At 59.9% G+C, this 15,487-nt stretch overlaps 2 protein-coding genes across 2 annotated transcripts; one reads left to right on the top strand and one right to left on the bottom strand.

Annotated features, from left to right (window-relative positions):
- The first annotated feature begins 1,393 nt into the window (after positions 1-1,393).
- On the top strand, positions 1,394-3,487 carry LAMTOR4 (late endosomal/lysosomal adaptor, MAPK and MTOR activator 4). The gene is made up of 2 exons (XM_039729560.1): positions 1,394-1,404; positions 3,178-3,487. The coding sequence occupies exons 1-2, from the start codon at positions 1,402-1,404 to the stop codon at positions 3,421-3,423; spliced, it is 249 nt and encodes an 82-aa protein (XP_039585494.1). The 5' UTR covers positions 1,394-1,401; the 3' UTR covers positions 3,424-3,487.
- A 1,910-nt stretch (positions 3,488-5,397) lies between these two features.
- TRAPPC14 (trafficking protein particle complex subunit 14) lies at positions 5,398-14,357 on the bottom strand (the record flags this gene model as incomplete). Its single annotated transcript, XM_039729559.1, is given in 9 exon segments — positions 5,398-5,476; positions 6,095-6,305; positions 7,184-7,279; positions 8,539-8,699; positions 10,457-10,539; positions 11,274-11,542; positions 12,599-12,685; positions 13,622-13,829; positions 14,168-14,357. Coding segments are annotated over 9 exon segments (1,384 nt in total), but the record flags the coding sequence as incomplete, so codon positions are not given.
- Positions 14,358-15,487: the final 1,130 nt, after the last annotated feature.

Genomic DNA, 15,487 nt, shown 5'->3' with positions numbered 1-15,487 from the left:
TAACCCGTGAGTAGCGGTCTGACGGCGCTCTCTCCCTGTGCGCGGGCAGTGAGCAGTGAGTTAGCAGTAACCTGTGAGTAACCTGTGAGTAACCTGTGAGCAGCAGTCTGACAGCGCTCTCTCCCTGTGCGCGGGCAGTGAGTAGGCAGTGAGTAACCTGTGAGTATCCTGTGAGTAGCGGTCTGACGGCGCTGTCTCTCCCTGTGCGTGGGCAGTGAGCAGTGAGCAGTGAGTAAGCAGTGAGTAACCTGTGACCCCCCCGTGCTGAGGCGCGGAATAAACCCGGCTGAGACCCCGCCCCCCGCCTGGCCACGCCCCCTGCGCCGGGGGGAGCGGGAGGGGGCGTGGTTAGAGCGGGGTGGGCGTGGTTAGTGTGGCATGGGCGTGGTTAGTATGGGGTGGGCGGGGATAGCTCGGGGAGGGCGTGGTTAATGTGAAATGGGCGTGGTTAATGCAGGGTGGGCGTGACAAGAGTGGGGTTAATGTGGGGTGGGCGTGGTTTGTGTGGGCTGGGCGTTGTTGGCATGGGAATGGGCGTGGTTGAAATTGGGGTGGGTGTGGCTACTAAAGGAATGGGCGTGGCAAACTGGGTGGGCGTGGCCACCATGGGAGTGGTCCTGGCTGCCAGAAGAATGGGCGTGGCCACCGTGGGGTGGGCGTGGCCACCATCAGGACGGGCGTGGCCACTGTTAAGGCAGACGTGGCCGGCATGGGGTGGGTGTGGCTACCGCGGGGGTGGGCGTGGCTACCCTAAATATGGGCGTGGCTACCGTCAGAATGGGCGTGACTGCCACGGGGTGGGCGTGGCTATCACGGATGGGCGTGGCTACCATCGGGGTGGGCGTGGTCACCGTGACAGTGGTCACGTGGGGCTGGTGGCCACCAGGAGCTGGCTATTGGCCGCTGGTGGGGTGGGCGTGGCCACTGTGGGGTGGGCGTGGCCATGGCAATGGCCCCCTGTGGGCCTGTGGTCATCATGGCGGCAGAGGCCGCCCGGAGGCCGGGGGGAGGGGAATTCCCATTTTTTGAAGCCTTTTTGGGCCGTTTTGCCCAAATTTCGGCGTTTTGGGAGCTCGGGGGCGGAGCTGGAGGACTGAGGGGCGATAGAGACGCGCCCTGGAGGACTGAGCGTCACTTCCGGGGCTGCGGAAGAACCATCGAGAGAAACGCTGGAGGACTGAGCGGAACTTCCGGTTTCACGGCGGAAACCATAGAGATGAGCGCTGGAGGACTGAGCGTCACTTCCGGCCCGCCGAATCATCGAGTTCACCCCCCCTTTAACCACGTGACCATGGAGCTGGCCACGATTGGCGGGCGAGAAAAGCCTCGAACCAATGAGGAGGTGGGGCGGGCACTGAGGGCGGGTCACGTGACCGGAAGAGGAAGCGGGCGAGCGTCGCTATGGTGAGAATTGGGATTAATGTGGGGTGGGCGGGGATAGCTCGGGGAGGGCGTGGTTAATGTGAAATGGGCGTGGTTAATGCAGGGTGGGCGTGACAAGAGTGGGGTTAATGTGGGGTGGGCGTGGTTTGTGTGGGCTGGGCGTTGTTGGCATGGGAATGGGCGTGGTTGAAATTGGGGTGGGTGTGGCTACTAAAGGAATGGGCGTGGCAAACTGGGTGGGCGTGGCCACCATGGGAGTGGTCCTGGCTGCCAGAAGAATGGGCGTGGCCACCGTGGGGTGGGCGTGGCCACCATCAGGACGGGCGTGGCCACTGTTAAGGCAGACGTGGCCGGCATGGGGTGGGTGTGGCTACCGCGGGGGTGGGCGTGGCTACCCTAAATATGGGCGTGGCTACCGTCAGAATGGGCGTGACTGCCACGGGGTGGGCGTGGCTATCACGGATGGGCGTGGCTACCATCGGGGTGGGCGTGGTCACCGTGACAGTGGTCACGTGGGGCTGGTGGCCACCAGGAGCTGGCTATTGGCCGCTGGTGGGGTGGGCGTGGCCACTGTGGGGTGGGCGTGGCCATGGCAATGGCCCCCTGTGGGCCTGTGGTCATCATGGCGGCAGAGGCCGCCCGGAGGCCGGGGGGAGGGGAATTCCCATTTTTTGAAGCCTTTTTGGGCCGTTTTGCCCAAATTTCGGCGTTTTGGGAGCTCGGGGGCGGAGCTGGAGGACTGAGGGGCGATAGAGACGCGCCCTGGAGGACTGAGCGTCACTTCCGGGGCTGCGGAAGAACCATCGAGAGAAACGCTGGAGGACTGAGCGGAACTTCCGGTTTTACGGCGGAAACCATAGAGATGAGCGCTGGAGGACTGAGCGTCACTTCCGGCCCGCCGAATCATCGAGTTCACCCCCCCTTTAACCACGTGACCATGGAGCTGGCCACGATTGGCGGGCGAGAAAAGCCTCGAACCAATGAGGAGGTGGGGCGGGCACTGAGGGCGGGTCACGTGACCGGAAGAGGAAGCGGGCGAGCGTCGCTATGGTGAGAATTGGGATGGGGAACTGGGAGAGACTGGGAGGGACTGGGAGGGACTGGGGGGCAGTGGGGGGGACCCTCTGGGTGTTACTGGCGCTTACTGGGATGATCCCGGCCCGCACTGGTCCATACCGGTTTATACTAGTCCATACTGGTTTATTACTGGTCCGTACTGGTCCGTACTGGTTTATTACTGGTCCGTACCGGTCCATACTGGTTCGCACTGGTCCGCACTGGTCCGTACGGGTTTATAGTGGCTTGTACTGGTCTGTACCAGTTTATACTGGTCCATACTGGTCCGTACTGGTCCGTACCGGTCCATACCGGTCCATACCGGTCCATACTGGTCCATACTGGTCCATACTGGTCCGTACTGGTCCGTACCGGTTTATACTGGTTTATACTGGTCCATACTTGTTCACACTGGTCCCTCCCCCAATTTTTCTGGGATTTTCCCCCGAGAATTCCCGGATTTTGGGGATCCCAAACTGGGAATTCAGGGAATATTTGGGGTTTCCCAGTTCCTTTTTTGGGTCATTTTTTTTCAATTTTTTGGTATTTTTTCCCCCTGGGTTCCCCCAATTTTTGGGATTTTTCCCCCCTGGGTTCCCCCAATTTTTGGGATTTTTCCCCCTGGGTTCCCCCAATTTTTGGGATTTTTTCCCCCTGGGTTCCCACATTTTTTTGGGGGATTTTCCCCCGAGAATTCCCGGATTTGGGGATCCCAAACTGGGAATTTTGCCTCCGCAGTCCTCGGGGGACCTGGAGAACGACGAGCGCACGGCGGCCGTGCTGCAGGGCCTGGTGGCCACGGCCCTGGGGCTGCGCCTGCCCCGCGGCCACGAGCCGCCCTTCCGCCGCCTCTCGGGTGAGCCCGGGTGGCCCCAGGTGTCCCTAAATGGCCCCAAAGTGGCGCTAAGTGGCCCAAAATGGCACCAGAGTGGCCCAAAATGGCACCAAAGTGGCACTAAGTGGCCCAAAATGGCATCAAATTGACCCTAAATGTCCCCAAATGGCCCCAAAGCGTCCCCAGGTGTCCCCAAAGTGTCCCAAAATGGCCCCAAAGGACTCAAAATGGCCCCCAAACAACCTCAAAACAGCTCCAAATGGCCCCAAAGTGTCCCTAAATGGCCCCAAAGTGGCGCTAAGTGGCCCAAAATGGCACCAAAGTGGCCCCAAATGGCCCCAAAATGGCATCAAAATGGCCTCAAAGTGTCCCCAAGTGGCCCCAGGTGTCCCTAAATGGCCCTAAAGTGGCGCTAAGTGACCCAAAATGGCACCAAAGTGTCCCTAAATGGCCCCAAGTGGCTCTAAATGGCCCTAAAGTGGCGCTAAGTGGCCCAAAATGGCACCAAAACGGCCCCAAAGGGCTCAAAATGGCACCAAAACGGCCTCAAAACAGCTCCAAATGGCCCCAAAGTGTCCCTAAATGGCCCCAAAATGTCCTTAAATGGCCCCAAAGTGTCCCCACATGGCCCCAAAATGGCACCAAGTGTCCCCAAAATGGCCCCAAAGGTTCCCACTGGGGGTGGTGGCATCCAGGCCACCCCTGGGGACATCCATCTGACCCCCTGGGGACATCCGGGTGGCATCAAGTGGCATCCAGGTCACCCTTGGGGACATCCAGTGACATCCAGGTCCCCTTGGGGACATCCGGGTGGCATCCAGGCCACCCCTGGGGACATCCGGGTGGCAGCACGTGACATCCAGGTGGCATCAAGTGACATCCAGGTCCCCTTGGGGACATCCAGGTGGCATCAAGTGACATCTAGGACACCCCTGGGGACATCCAGGCCACCCCTGGGGACATCCAGGTCCCCTTGGGGACATCTAGGACACCCCTGGTGACATCCAGGTGACACCACATGACATTCAGGTGGCATCAAGTGACATTCAGGTCACCCTTGGGGACATCCATGACCCCCCTGGGGACATCCAGGCCACCCTTGGGGACATCTGGGTGGCATCAGGTGACATCCAGGCCACCCCAGGTGACATCCCGACCCTCCAGGTGACAGCAGGTGACATCCAGGTCTCTTTATTGGCAATAAATAACAGGGACAGAGGTGCCACCCTTGTCCCCAACGTCCCCAACGCGGGGGTGGCACTGCGGGCCCCTCCCCCGCTCCGGCTCGGGGTCACTTCCCCGATGTCCCCAAATGTCCCCAAAACCCCCAACGCAGGCACGGCTCCAGGCCGTGTCCCCAAGGTGTCCCCAAGGTCCCCTCCATGGCACGTGGCAGTGGCAGCGACCCCCCCCATTGTCCCCAAAGTGTCCCCAAGGCTCTGGGGGTGGCTCTGTCCCCTTGGTCCCTGTCCCTGACTGGGGACACTGTGGATGGCCCTGTCCCCATTGTCCCCATTGTCCGCAATGTCCCCAAGGTGGCACTGGGGGTGGCCCTGTCCCCTTGGTCCCTGTCCCCAATGTCCCCAAGGTCCTGGAAGTGGCCCTGAGGCTCTGGGGACACTGGGGGTGGCCCTGTCCCCATTGTCCCCCTGTCCCCAATGTCCCAGAGCCATCCCTGCCACTCTGGCCATGTCCCCACAGAGTCCCCACGGTGTCCCCAAGCTGTCCCCAGTGCCCTGGCACCATCCCCACTGTCCCAATGCTGTCCCCAAGCTGTCCCCACAGTGTCCTCAAGCTGTCCCCAGTGTCCCAGCAGTGTCCAGTGCCACCCCAGTGCCGTCCCAGTGGTGTCCCCAAGATGTCCCCAAGGTCCCAGCACTGTCCCCACTGTCCCCTTATTGTCCCCTCACTGTCCCTCATTGTCCCCCCCCAGTGTCCCCCCACTGTCCCCACACTGTCCCTCCACTGTCCCCTCAATGTCCCCTCGCTGTCCCCCAGTGTCCCCCCATTGCGGGGGGCGTGATGGCCCTGCGCTCCATCACACTGCCAGACCTGGGGACAGTGACAGCAGTGTCACCTCAGTGTCACCTATAACACCCACAGTGCCCCTGTGTCACCCAGTGTCACCCCAGGTACAGGGGGCGGCCCACGGGGGACCCCACGGGGGGCGTGATGGCCCTGCGCTCCATCACACTGCCAGACCTGGGGACAGTGACATTGGGGACAGCCGTGTCACCTGTGTGTCACCTGTGTCAGTTACAGTGTCCCAGTGTCACCCCTTGTGTCACCTACATTGTCACCTGTGTCACCCAAGGCGGCGGTGGCACCTCCCCGTGTCACCCCCAGTGTCCTTGTCACATCCCAGTCCCTCCCAGTAACCACAAATCCTCATCCCAGTCCCCCCAGTGCCCCCAAACCCCATCCCAGTAACTCCCAGTGCCCCAAAATCTTATCCCAGTCCCTCCCAGTATCCCCAAATCCTCATCCCAGTAACTCCCACTCCCTCCCAGTGCCCCCAAACCCAATCCCAGTGCCCCCCAGTACCCCCAAATCCTTATCCCAGTCCCTCCCAATCCCTCCCAGTGCCCCCAAACCCAATCCCAGTCCCTCCCAGTACCCCTAAATCCTCATTACAGCCCCTCCCACTGCCCCCAAACCCAATCCCAGTCCCCAATCCCTCCCAGTGCCCCCAAACCCAATCTCAGTCCCTCCAGTCCCTCCCACTGCCCCCAAACCAAATCCCAGTCCCTCCCAGTCCCTCCCAGTGCCCTCCCAGTGCCCCCAAACCTTATCCCAGTCCCCTCCCAGTGCTCCCAGTACCTCATGAGGTGGCTGCGGGCGGGCTGCTGGTGGGAGAAGGACTGGGAGCGGCCCAGGCCGGCCACGAGCTCGCGCACGGCCGGGGAGCTGGGGCTGCTGCGGCGGGACACGGGGCGCGCCTCGGCCGGGGCGCTGCTCACGCTGGCCGTGAACTGCAGCTTCAGCTTCATGTGCTGCGACAGCTGCGGCACACTGGGAGTTACTGGGAGCACTGGGAGGGGTGTGAGGGGCACTGGGGGGCACTGGGAGGAGCTGGGAGGAGCTGGGAGGAGCTGGGAGGGAGCACTGCGGCGGATTCGGGGTGGATGGGTGTGAGGGGCACTGGGGGGCACTGGGAGGAGCTGGGAGAGAGTGGAAGGGAGCGCTGGGGGGAATTCGGGGCGCTGGGAGGGGATTTGGGGGTACTGGGAGTTACTGGGATGGGGTTTTGGGGCACTGGGAGTTACTGGGATGGGTTTGAGGGGCACTGGGAGTTACTGGGATGGGTGTGAGGGGCACTGGGAGGGACTGGGATGGGTTTGAGGGGCACTGGGAGGCAGTTTTGGGGCACTGGGAGGAACTGGGATGGGGTTTGATGGGTACTGGGAGGCACTGGGAGATGGCACACCACGGAGTCCAGCGAGCCCCGCGACTTCCCTGCAAGTCCAGAACGTTCCGGGCACTCCGCGGATTTTTGGGAATTTTTGGGGATTTTTGGGGATTTTTTCAGAATTTTTGGGGATTTTTTTGGGAATTTCTAGATAAGTTTTGGGATTTTTGGGGGGTTTTTTTGGGATTTTTGGGGATTTTTTAGAGCATTTTTTGGGATATTTTAAGATTTTTTTGGGGATGGTTTTGGGTTCTGGGTTCTGGGATTTGTAGGAATTTTTTGGGATTTTTTTGGGATTTTTTGGGGAATTTTTGAGATTTTTTGGGGAATTTTTGGGATTTTTGGGGGGTTTTTTAGAGCATTTTTTGGGATATTTTGAGATTTTTTTTTTTGGGATGTTTCTGGGTTTTGGATTCTGGGATTTGTAGGAATTTTCCCGGAATTTTTGGGAAATTTTTTGGGGGTTTTTTTTCGGGAATTTTTTGTGGAATTTTGGAGTGTTGCCAGTTGGGGTCCTCTCCTTGTCCCCTTGTCCCCATCCCCACTTCTAAGCGGCGTGTGGCACACCACGGAGTCCAGCGAGCCCCGCGACTTCCCTGCAAGTCCAGAACGTTCCGGGCACTCCGGGAATTTCCGGGAATTTTTGGGGATTTTTTGGGAATTTTTAGGAATTTTTCTGGAATTTTTTGGGGATTTTTTGGGGTTTTTTTGGGTTTTTTGGGGGATTTTTTAGAGCGTTTTTGGGGTTTTTTGAGATTTTTTTGGGAGTGTTTTTTGGGGTTTTGCGTTCTGGGATTTGCAGGAATTTTGGGATCCAGACCAGCCTGACAGCCAGGAAGTCCTGCAAGTCCCCAGTGTCCCCAAATGTCCCCAACATCCCCAGTGTCCCCAATGTCATCAATGTCCCCAATCCCCCTGATGTCCCCAAATGTCCCCAATCCCCTCCATGTCCCAGATGTCCCCAACATCCCCAATCCCCTCCATGTCCCCAGTCCCCCCGATGTCCCCAACATCCCCAATCCCTTCGATGTCCCCATGGGAAGTTTGGGGTGTGGGATTTATGGGAATTTTGGGGAATTTTTGGGGATAATTTGGGAATTTGGGGTTTATAGGATTGATGGGATGTGGCACACCACGGAGTCCAGCGAGCCCCGCGACTTCCCTGCAAGTCCAGAACGTTCCGGACACTCTGCGGATTTTTGGGGAATTTTTGGGAATTTTTCTGGAATTTTGGGGATTTTTTTGTGGTTTTTTGGGGATTTTTTAGAGCATTTTTGGGGTTTTTTGAGATTTTTTGGGAGTGTTTTTTTGGGGTTTTGAGTTCTGGGATTTGCAGGAATTTTGGGGGATTTTTTGGAAATTTTGGAGTGTTGCCAGTTGGGGTCATCTCCTTGTGTCCCCAATCCCCCCAATGTCCCCAAATGTCCCCAATGTCCCCAGGTGTCCCCACCGGCGGTGGCCTCAGGTGTCCAGATGAGTCTCATGGCCAGGAAGTCCTGCAGGTCCCCAATGTCCCCAATTCCCCCAATGTCCCCAATTCCCCCAATGTCCCCAAATGTCCCCAGTCCCCTCAATGTCCCCAACATCCCCAGTGTCCCCAATCCCCCTAATGTCCCAATCCCCCAATGTCCCCAATCCCCTCAGTGTCCCCAATGTCCCCGATGTCCCCAATCCCCCCAATGTCCCAACATCCCCAATGTCCCCAGTGTCCCCGATGTCCCCAAGTGTCCCCAATGTCCCCAGTGTCCCCGATGTCCCCAAGTGTCCCCGATGTCCCCAAGTGTCCCCAGTGTCACCAATCCCCCCAATGTCCCCAAGTGTCCCCAATGTCCCCAGTTGTCCCCAGTGTCCCCACCAGCGGTGGCCTCGGGCGTCCAGACCAGCCTGACGGCCAGGAAGTCCTGCAGGTCGTTGAGCAGGGTGTAGGTGACAGTGAAGCGCTGCAGGGCCACCACGGGGGACTCGCAGGTGGCCGTCATGACGAAGCGCGGCCGCTCCAGCCGGATGCTCGGCAGCCTGAGGGGACAGCGGGGACATCGGGGACATCATGGGGACACCGGGGTGGCATCACGGGGACAGCCCCAGAGAGCTCTGGGGACGTGGTGGCACTGGGACCATGAGGTGGTGGCACATCCAGAGGTGGCTCTGGGCAACAAGGAGGGTCTGGGGGGCTTGGGGACATCATGGGGACATTGGGGACATCGAGGTGGCATCGCGGGAAAGTCCAGAAAAGAACCAAAAAACGCTCTGAGGATGGAAGGACACGGGGACACTCGGCCACCAGCGGCACCTCCAGGCCCTGCTTGGGGACACCGCTGTCACCGCGCTGTCACCCGCGCTGGCCGCCGTGTCCCCGGCGTGCCCAGGGCCACCGGGGACAACGGGGATTGTCACCAAGCCTGGGGACAGCACGGCCAAGGGGGGTTGGTGGCATCTCGGGGGGCTTGGATGGGGTTGGTGGCTCTTGATTGTTGTCCCCGAGGCCACCCCAAGTGTCCCCAAGGCCACCCCAAGTGTCCCCAGGTGTCTCCAACCCCCAAATACCAACAGGGATTGTCCCCAACCCTTACCTGGGGACACTTCTGGTGCCACCAAGGTGGGACAAGTCCCCTTGGCTGAGCCTGGTGGCCCTCGATTGTTGTCCCTGGCATCTCGGGGGGCTTGGATGGGGTTGGTGGCTCTTGATTGTTGTCCCCGAGGCCACCCCAAGTGTCCCCAAGGCCACCCCAAGTGTCCCCAGGTGTCTCCAACCCCCCAAATACCAACAGGGATTGTCCCCAACCCTGACTTGGGGACACTTTTGGTGCCACCAAGGTGGGACAAAGCCACTTGGCCCAGCCTGGTGGCCCGGGCTGGCTGTCCCCAGGTGTCCCCAAGGTCACCCAGCTGTCCCCAACCCCCCAGATACCCCCAAGGATTGTCCCCAGCCCCAACTTGGGGACACTTTTGGTGCCACCAAGGTAGAACAAGTCCCCTTGGCCGAGCCTGGTGGCTCTCGATTGTTGTCCCCAGGTGTCCCCAAGGCCACCGTGGTGTCCCCAACCCCCCAGATACCCCCAAGAACTGCCCCCAACCCCGACTTGGGGACACTTTTGGTGCCACCAAGGTGGGACAAAGCCCCTTGGCCGAGCCTGGTGGCCCTGGATCGTTGTCCCCAGGTGTCCCCAAGTGTCCCCAAGGCCACCATGGTGTCCCAAACCCCCCAGATACCCCCAAGAACTGTCCCCAACCCCGACCTGGGGACACTTTTTGTGCCACCAAGGTAGAACAAGTCCCCTTGGCTGAGCCATTGGGGACACCGGGGTGGCATCACGGGGACAGCCCCAGAGAGCTCTGGGGACGTGGTGGCACTGGGACCATGAGGGGACAATGAGGGGACAGGAGGTGGTGGCACATGGAGAGGCCACCAGGAGGGTCTGGGGGGCTTGGGGACATCATGGGGACATTGGGGACACTGAGGTGGCATCACGGGGACAGCCCCAGAGAGCTCTGGGGACGTGGTGGCACTGGGACCATGAGGTGGTGGCACATCCAGAGGTGGCTCTGGGCAACAAGGAGGGTCTGGGGGGCTTGGGGACATCATGGGGACATTGGGGACATCGAGGTGGCATCGCGGGAAAGTCCAGAAAAGAACCAAAAAACGCTCTGAGGATGGAAGGACACGGGGACAATGAGGTGACACCGAGGTGACACCGAGGTGGTGGCACCACAGGAGGCTCTGGCGGCCCTGGGGACACCGAGGTGACACCGAGGGGACGGCGGGTGACACTCACCGGTAGTGGGTGACGATGCTGTTGGTGAACGGCAGCTTCGGTGTCGACCACCGGACCACGGCCACCAGCGGCACCTCCAGGCCCTGCTTGGGGACACCGCTGTCACCGCGCTGTCACCGCGCTGTCACCCGCGCTGGCCGCCGTGTCCCCGGCGTGCCCAGGGCCACCGGGGACAACGGGGATTGTCACCAAGCCTGGGGACAGCACGGCCAAGGGGGGTTGGTGGCATCTCGGGGGGCTTGGATGGGGTTGGTGGCTCTTGATTGTTGTCCCCGAGGCCACCCCAAGTGTCCCCAAGGCCACCCCAAGTGTCCCCAGGTGTCTCCAACCCCCAAATACCAACAGGGATTGTCCCCAACCCTTACCTGGGGACACTTCTGGTGCCACCAAGGTGGGACAAGTCCCCTTGGCTGAGCCTGGTGGCCCTCGATTGTTGTCCCCAGGTGTCCCCAAGGCCACCGTGGTGTCCTCAACCCCCCAGATACCCCCAAGAACTGCCCCCAACCCCGACTTGGGGACACTTTTGGTGCCACCAAGGTGGGACAAAGCCCCTTGGCCGAGCCTGGTGGCCCTCGATCGTTGTCCCCAAGTGTCCCAAAGGCCACCCAGGTGTCCCCAAGGCCCTCCCAATGTCCCCAAGGCCACCCAAGTGTCCCAAACCCCCCAAATACCCCCAAGGATTGTCCCCAGCCCCAACTTGGGGACACTTTTGGTGCCACCCAGGTAGAAAAAGTCCCCTTGGCCGAGCCTGGTGGCCCTGGCTGGCTGTCCCCAGGTGTCCCCAAGGCCACCATGGTGTCCCCAGGTGTCCCCTCACCTCCTTGGTGTCGCAGGGCGGCCGCTCGGGCGCCTGCAGCTGGAACAGGAAGTTCTGCTCCTCCAGGGCGCTCAGGGGACACGGCCACCCCGAGTGGCACCCGGGGACGCGGCAGAACGCCCCCACGGGGACCTCCCCGGAGTGGTGGCTGCGGGGGACAGCGGGGACGCTCAGGGGACAGCGGGGACACTCAGGGGACAGCGGGGACGCTCAGGGGACGGGTCACATCCCCAAGGTCCCCACGGTGTCCCCACGTTGTCCCCAAAGTTCTCTCCCGTTCCTGAGGTCCCCTCACTGTCCCCAAGGTCCCCTCCCATCTCCAAAGTCTCCCACATTGTCCCCAAGGTCCTCATGGTGTCCCCAAGGTCCCCACATTGTCCCCAAGGTCCCCTCACTGTTCCCAAGGTCCCCTCCCATCTCCAAAGTCTCCCACATTGTCCCCAAGGTCCCCTCACTGTCCCCAAGGTCCTCATGGCATCCCCATGGTCCCCACGTTGTCCCCAAGTTCTCTTCCCTTCCCTGAGGAGTCCCCACATTGTCCCCAAGGTCTCCCCATGCTGTCCCCAGCCGTCCCAGGTCACCCCCAGATGTCCCCAGTGTCCCCAGCTGTCCCCCAGGTGTCTCAGGGTGTCCCCAGGTGTCCCCACAGTGTCCCCAGGTGCCCCAAGTGTCCCCAAGGCGTCCCCAAAGCGTACCCACATGTTCTCACATTGTCCCCAGGTGTCCCCACCTTGTCCCGCAGCTGTCCCCAAGGTGTCCCCAGGTGCTCCCAGATGCCCCCACAGTGTCCCCAGGTGCCCCAAGTGTCCCCAAGGCGTCCCCAAAGCGTACCCACATGTTCTCACATTGTCCCCAGGTCTCACCCCAGTGTCCCCCACTGTCCCCAAGGTGTCCCCAAGTGTCCCCAACGTGTCCCCAAGTGCTCCCAGATGCCCCCACAGTGTCCCCAAGGTCCCCACATTGTCCCCAAGGTCCTCATGGTGTCCCCAGTGTCCCCACAGTGTCCCCAAGGTCTCTCCATGCTGTCCCCCGGTGTCCCTCAGGTGTCCCCAAGGTGTCTCCCAGTGTCCCCAAGTGTCCCCAAGTGTCCCCAACGTGTCCCCAAGTGCTCCCAGATGCCCCCACATTGTCCCCAGGTGACCCCAAGGTGCCCCAAGCATCCCCAGGTGTCCCCAAAGTGTACCCACATGCTCCCATATCATCCCCAGGTCTCCCCCCAGTGTCCCCAAGTGTCCCCCAGTGTCCCCAAGGTGTCCCCAGGCTGTTCCCAAGCCCCCCCAATGTCCCCAACCCCCCCGGTGTCCCCAGCTGTCCCCAGCTGTCACCTTTGAGCACGGTCAGGTACTTGCCGGACACGGTCACCTGGCGGCAGCGCACGCGGGGGGGTGGCAGCACCGTCAGCAGCGTGGACACTGTGGGGACACCAGGGGACACTTGGGGACACTTGGGGACAACAATCGAGGGCCACCAGGCTTGGCCAAGGGATCTTGTCCTGCCTTGGTGGCACCAGAAGTGTCCCCAGGTCGGGGTTGGGGACAATCCCTGGGGGGCACTGAGGGGTTTGGGGTGGCCTGGGGACACCTGGGGTGACACTGAGGGGACACTTGGGGACACCAGGGGACACTTGGGGACAGCCAGGCAGGGCCACCAGGCTGGGCCAAGGGACCTTGTCCTGCCTTGGTGGCACCAGAAGTGTCCCCAGGTCGGGGTTGGGGACAATCCCTGGGGGGCACTGAGGGGTTTGGGGTGGCCTGGGGACACCTGGGGTGACACTGAGGGGACACTTGGGGACACTCCGGGGTGGCACCCACAGGGGAGGGGACACCCGGGGACACTTGGGGACAGCCAGGCAGGGCCACCAGGCTGGGCCAAGGGACCTTGTCCTGCCTTGGTGGCACCAGAAGTGTCCCCAAGTCGGGGTTGGGGACAATCCCTGGGGGTCCCTGAGGGGTTTGGGGTGGCCCTGAGGGGACACCTGGGGGTGGCACCATTGGGGAGGGGACACGCAGGGGACACTTGGGGACACCAGAGGGGGGGAGGTGACACTTTGGTGACCTCACCTTGTGCCTTGAAGGCCCCGTGGGGATATCCTGGGGTGGCACTGAGGGGACACTCAGGGGTGGCATCCACAGGGGACAGGACACCCAGGGGACACTTGGGGACACTGAAGAAGGGGAGGTGACACTTTGGGGACACTTGGGGACCTCACCTTGTGCCTTGAAGGCCCCGTGGGGATATCCTGGGGTGGCACTGAGGGGACACTCAGGGGTGGCACCCACAGGGGAAAGGACACCCAGGGGACACTTGGGGACACCAGAGGGGGGGAGGTGACACTTTGGTGACCTCACCTTGTGCCTTGAAGGCCCCGTGCTGCTGGCGGAACACCTGGCCGGGGGCGCGGCCCTGGAGCAGCCTCAGGTACCCCCCTGGCCCTGTCCCTGTCCCTGTCCCTGTCACCGTCCCTGTCCCTGTCCCTGTCCCCTGGCCTGGCCCTGTCCCTGTCCCCTCCTGCAGCTCCGGCGGCTCCGTGTCCCGCTGCCACACGGTCACCACGATCTGGGGACACCAAGGGGACACCACGGCGTCACCGAGGGGTCCCCGGGGTCGCCGAGCTGTCCCCTCCCTGCCCCAGTGTCCCCAAAGTGTCCCCAAGGTGTCCCCAGGGTCACAGCGCTGTCCCCTCCCATCTCCAATGTCCCCAATGTCCCCAAGGTGTCCCCAAGGTCACAGCGCTGTCCCCTCCCCGCCCCAATGTCCCCAAAGTGTCCCCAAGGTGTCCCCAAGGTCACCGCGCTGTCCCCTCCCTGCCCCAATGTCCCCAAGGTGTCCCCTCCCATCCCCAATGTCCCCAAAGTGTCCCCAAGGTGTCCCCAAGGTGTCCCCAGTGTCCCCACCTTGGCCTTGGCGGTGCCGGGCGGGAGCCGGTCCAGGGCCACGGTGAGAGGGAAAATGACCTCGTCCTGGGAGATGATGGGGTCGTCCACGGGGAGCTGGAATGGGGGAAAAAACGGGAAAATTGGGAAAAACGGGAAAAATGGGGAAAATGGGGAAAAAATGGGAGAAAATGGGGAAAAAATGGGAGAAACTGAGCAAAAAATGGGAAAGAATGGGTGGGAAAATGGGGAAATGACCTCGTCCTGGGAGATGATGGGGTTGTCCACGGGGAGCTGGAATGGGGGAAAACACGGGAAAATTGGGAAAAATGGGGGAAAATCAATGGGAAAAATGGGAAAATCAAAAAAAAAAAAAAAGGAAAAACCCAAGGAAAAAAGGAAAAATGGGAAAACCCAAGGAAAAATGGGAAAACCCAAGGAAAAATGGGAAAACCCAAGGAAAAATGGGAAAACCCAAGGAAAAATGGGAAAACCCAAGGAAAAATGGGAAAACCCAAGGAAAAATGGGAAAACCCAAGGAAAAATGGGAAAACCCAAGGAAAAATGGGAAAACCCAAGGAAAAATGGGAAAAATCAGGAAAAAATGGGGAAAAATGGGAAAAACCCAACGAAAAATGGGAAAAACCCTATGAAAATTGGAAAAACCCAAGAAAAGAATGGGAAAACCCAAGAAAAAATGGAAAAACCCAAGGAAAAATGGGAAAACCCTAGGAAAAATAGGAAAACCCTAGGAAAAATGGAAAAACTCAAGGAAAAATTGGACAAATCAGGAAAAAATGGGGAAAACTGGGAAAACCCAAGAAAAGAATGGGAAAACCCAAGGAAAACTGAGAAAACCCAAGGAAAAATGAGAAAAAATCAGTAAAAAATGGGGGAAAATGGAAAAATCCAAGAAAAGAATGGGGAAACACAAGGAAAAATGGAAAAACCCAAGGAAAAACTGAAAAAAACCCAAGGAAAATGGGAAAACCCAAGGAAAAATGGGGAAAAATAGGAAATCCCAAGAAAAGAATGGGAAACCCCAAGGAATAAGGGGAAAACCCAGGGAAAAATCAGGAAAAAATAGGGGAAAAATGGGAAAACCCAAGAAAAGAATGGAAAAAACCCAAGGAAAGAATGGGAAATGCCAAGGAAAAATGGGAAAACCCAGGGAAAAATCAGGAAAAAATAGGGGAAAAACGGGAAAACCCAAGAAAAGAATGGCAAAACCCAAGGATTAACGGGAAAACCCAAAGAAAAATGGGAAAAAAATCCGGGCAAACCAGAACTCCTCCCTCCCTAACCACCCCGACGCTCCGGAAGGTTCCGGCGCTCACCCCC

This window comes from Passer montanus, unplaced genomic scaffold, assembly GCF_014805655.1.
Source record: "Passer montanus isolate IOZ18808 unplaced genomic scaffold, ASM1480565v1 scaffold699, whole genome shotgun sequence".
In the NCBI taxonomy this organism is placed as follows: Eukaryota; Metazoa; Chordata; class Aves; order Passeriformes; family Passeridae; genus Passer; species Passer montanus.
Note: the sequence above shows the minus strand (reverse complement) of the source record. Positions and strands in the feature narration are given on the sequence as shown.